Source organism: Pterocles gutturalis, unplaced genomic scaffold, assembly GCF_000699245.1.
Source record: "Pterocles gutturalis isolate BGI_N339 unplaced genomic scaffold, ASM69924v1 scaffold17088, whole genome shotgun sequence".
Taxonomy (NCBI): Eukaryota; Metazoa; Chordata; class Aves; order Pterocliformes; family Pteroclidae; genus Pterocles; species Pterocles gutturalis.
Window position 1 is genome coordinate 5310 of NW_010118390.1, and position 1043 is coordinate 6352.

Consider the following 1043-nt stretch of genomic DNA (forward strand, 5'->3'; position numbering starts at 1 on the left):
TGGAGAGTCCATATAGTCTTGAAGTTGAAAGGCTTCCAACAGTCACAATAGTCATGTTTCAGACCTGTAGGAATGTAACTTGTGTCAGAATGGAGCCCAAGTGTACAATGAGGTAGATGTAATTGTCTGCAGTGGTGTAGGACTGTATCTGTGGTCTTTCAGCAAGATTTTCTGAGACTTTCACTTAGTAAGAGAAATCAACACTGTAGCAATTTCACCCCTGAAATGAAGTGACCTTCTATAGTAAAAGCCAGTGAAGGTGGTAAGAGAAAGCAAGGTGCATATCGTACGGATCGTACACGTAACTTGTAAGATATCTGAACCACTGCTATTAAAATGTATCCTGCCCTTTCTATGTGACTATAAATATGATAGGGAAATGAAGAACATATATTTTTTAAAAAGCCTTGAATATCTTTAAGCATGTATATGATTACGCTTCTATATATTAGCATTTTATGTTACATAAACCAACCAAAACACAGAATCTTTAACTTCAGTAGCTGTGTAACTTGTTTCCTTCCTTCCTTCAGACAACAGTGATCTAATTGCTTGTACAGTCATAACAAAAGATGGGGGTCAAGTTCAAAGATTCCTGGCTGTGGATATTTACCAGATGAGTTTGGTTGAGCCAGATGTTGCCAGACTTGGATGGGGAGTAGTTAAGTTTGCAGGCCTTTTGCAGGTAAGAGAAGTTTTAGTCTGAGTGGTTACTTCTCTCAGCTGGTAATCTACACTTATGTTGGATAATAGTAATACCAATGTTAGTTTATATATTTAAGCTCTGCACCATGCTTACTTTTTTCTTCTGTTACTAGTCTTTTTTTTCTAGTTCCTGCTTTAAACTCTTTCTGGTTTTTTGAAGAAGGCTACATACCTAACAAGAGGTACACTTGAAAATGAGGTAGCTTCCCCAGTATATATTTGGATGTGTTCGTTTGAACACTGAAATCATATATAATTAGATTTGAGTCCCAAGCACTTTCCTTAAGTGACATGGTAATGAACTCTTCTAGAGTTCTGATCTTCCTACATGTGTAGGG

The 1043-nt window shown here is 37.1% G+C and overlaps 1 protein-coding gene across 1 annotated transcript in view; it reads left to right on the forward strand.

The window, feature by feature from the left end:
* Positions 1-533: 533 nt before the first annotated feature.
* Positions 534-1043, forward strand: part of LOC104463739 (protein CLEC16A-like) — a gene marked incomplete at its 5' end in the record, with an annotated part of 17586 nt that continues 17076 nt past the window's right edge. The window contains 1 exon segment of the mRNA XM_010076190.1: positions 534-685. Coding sequence (XP_010074492.1) covers positions 534-685 — 152 coding nt within the window.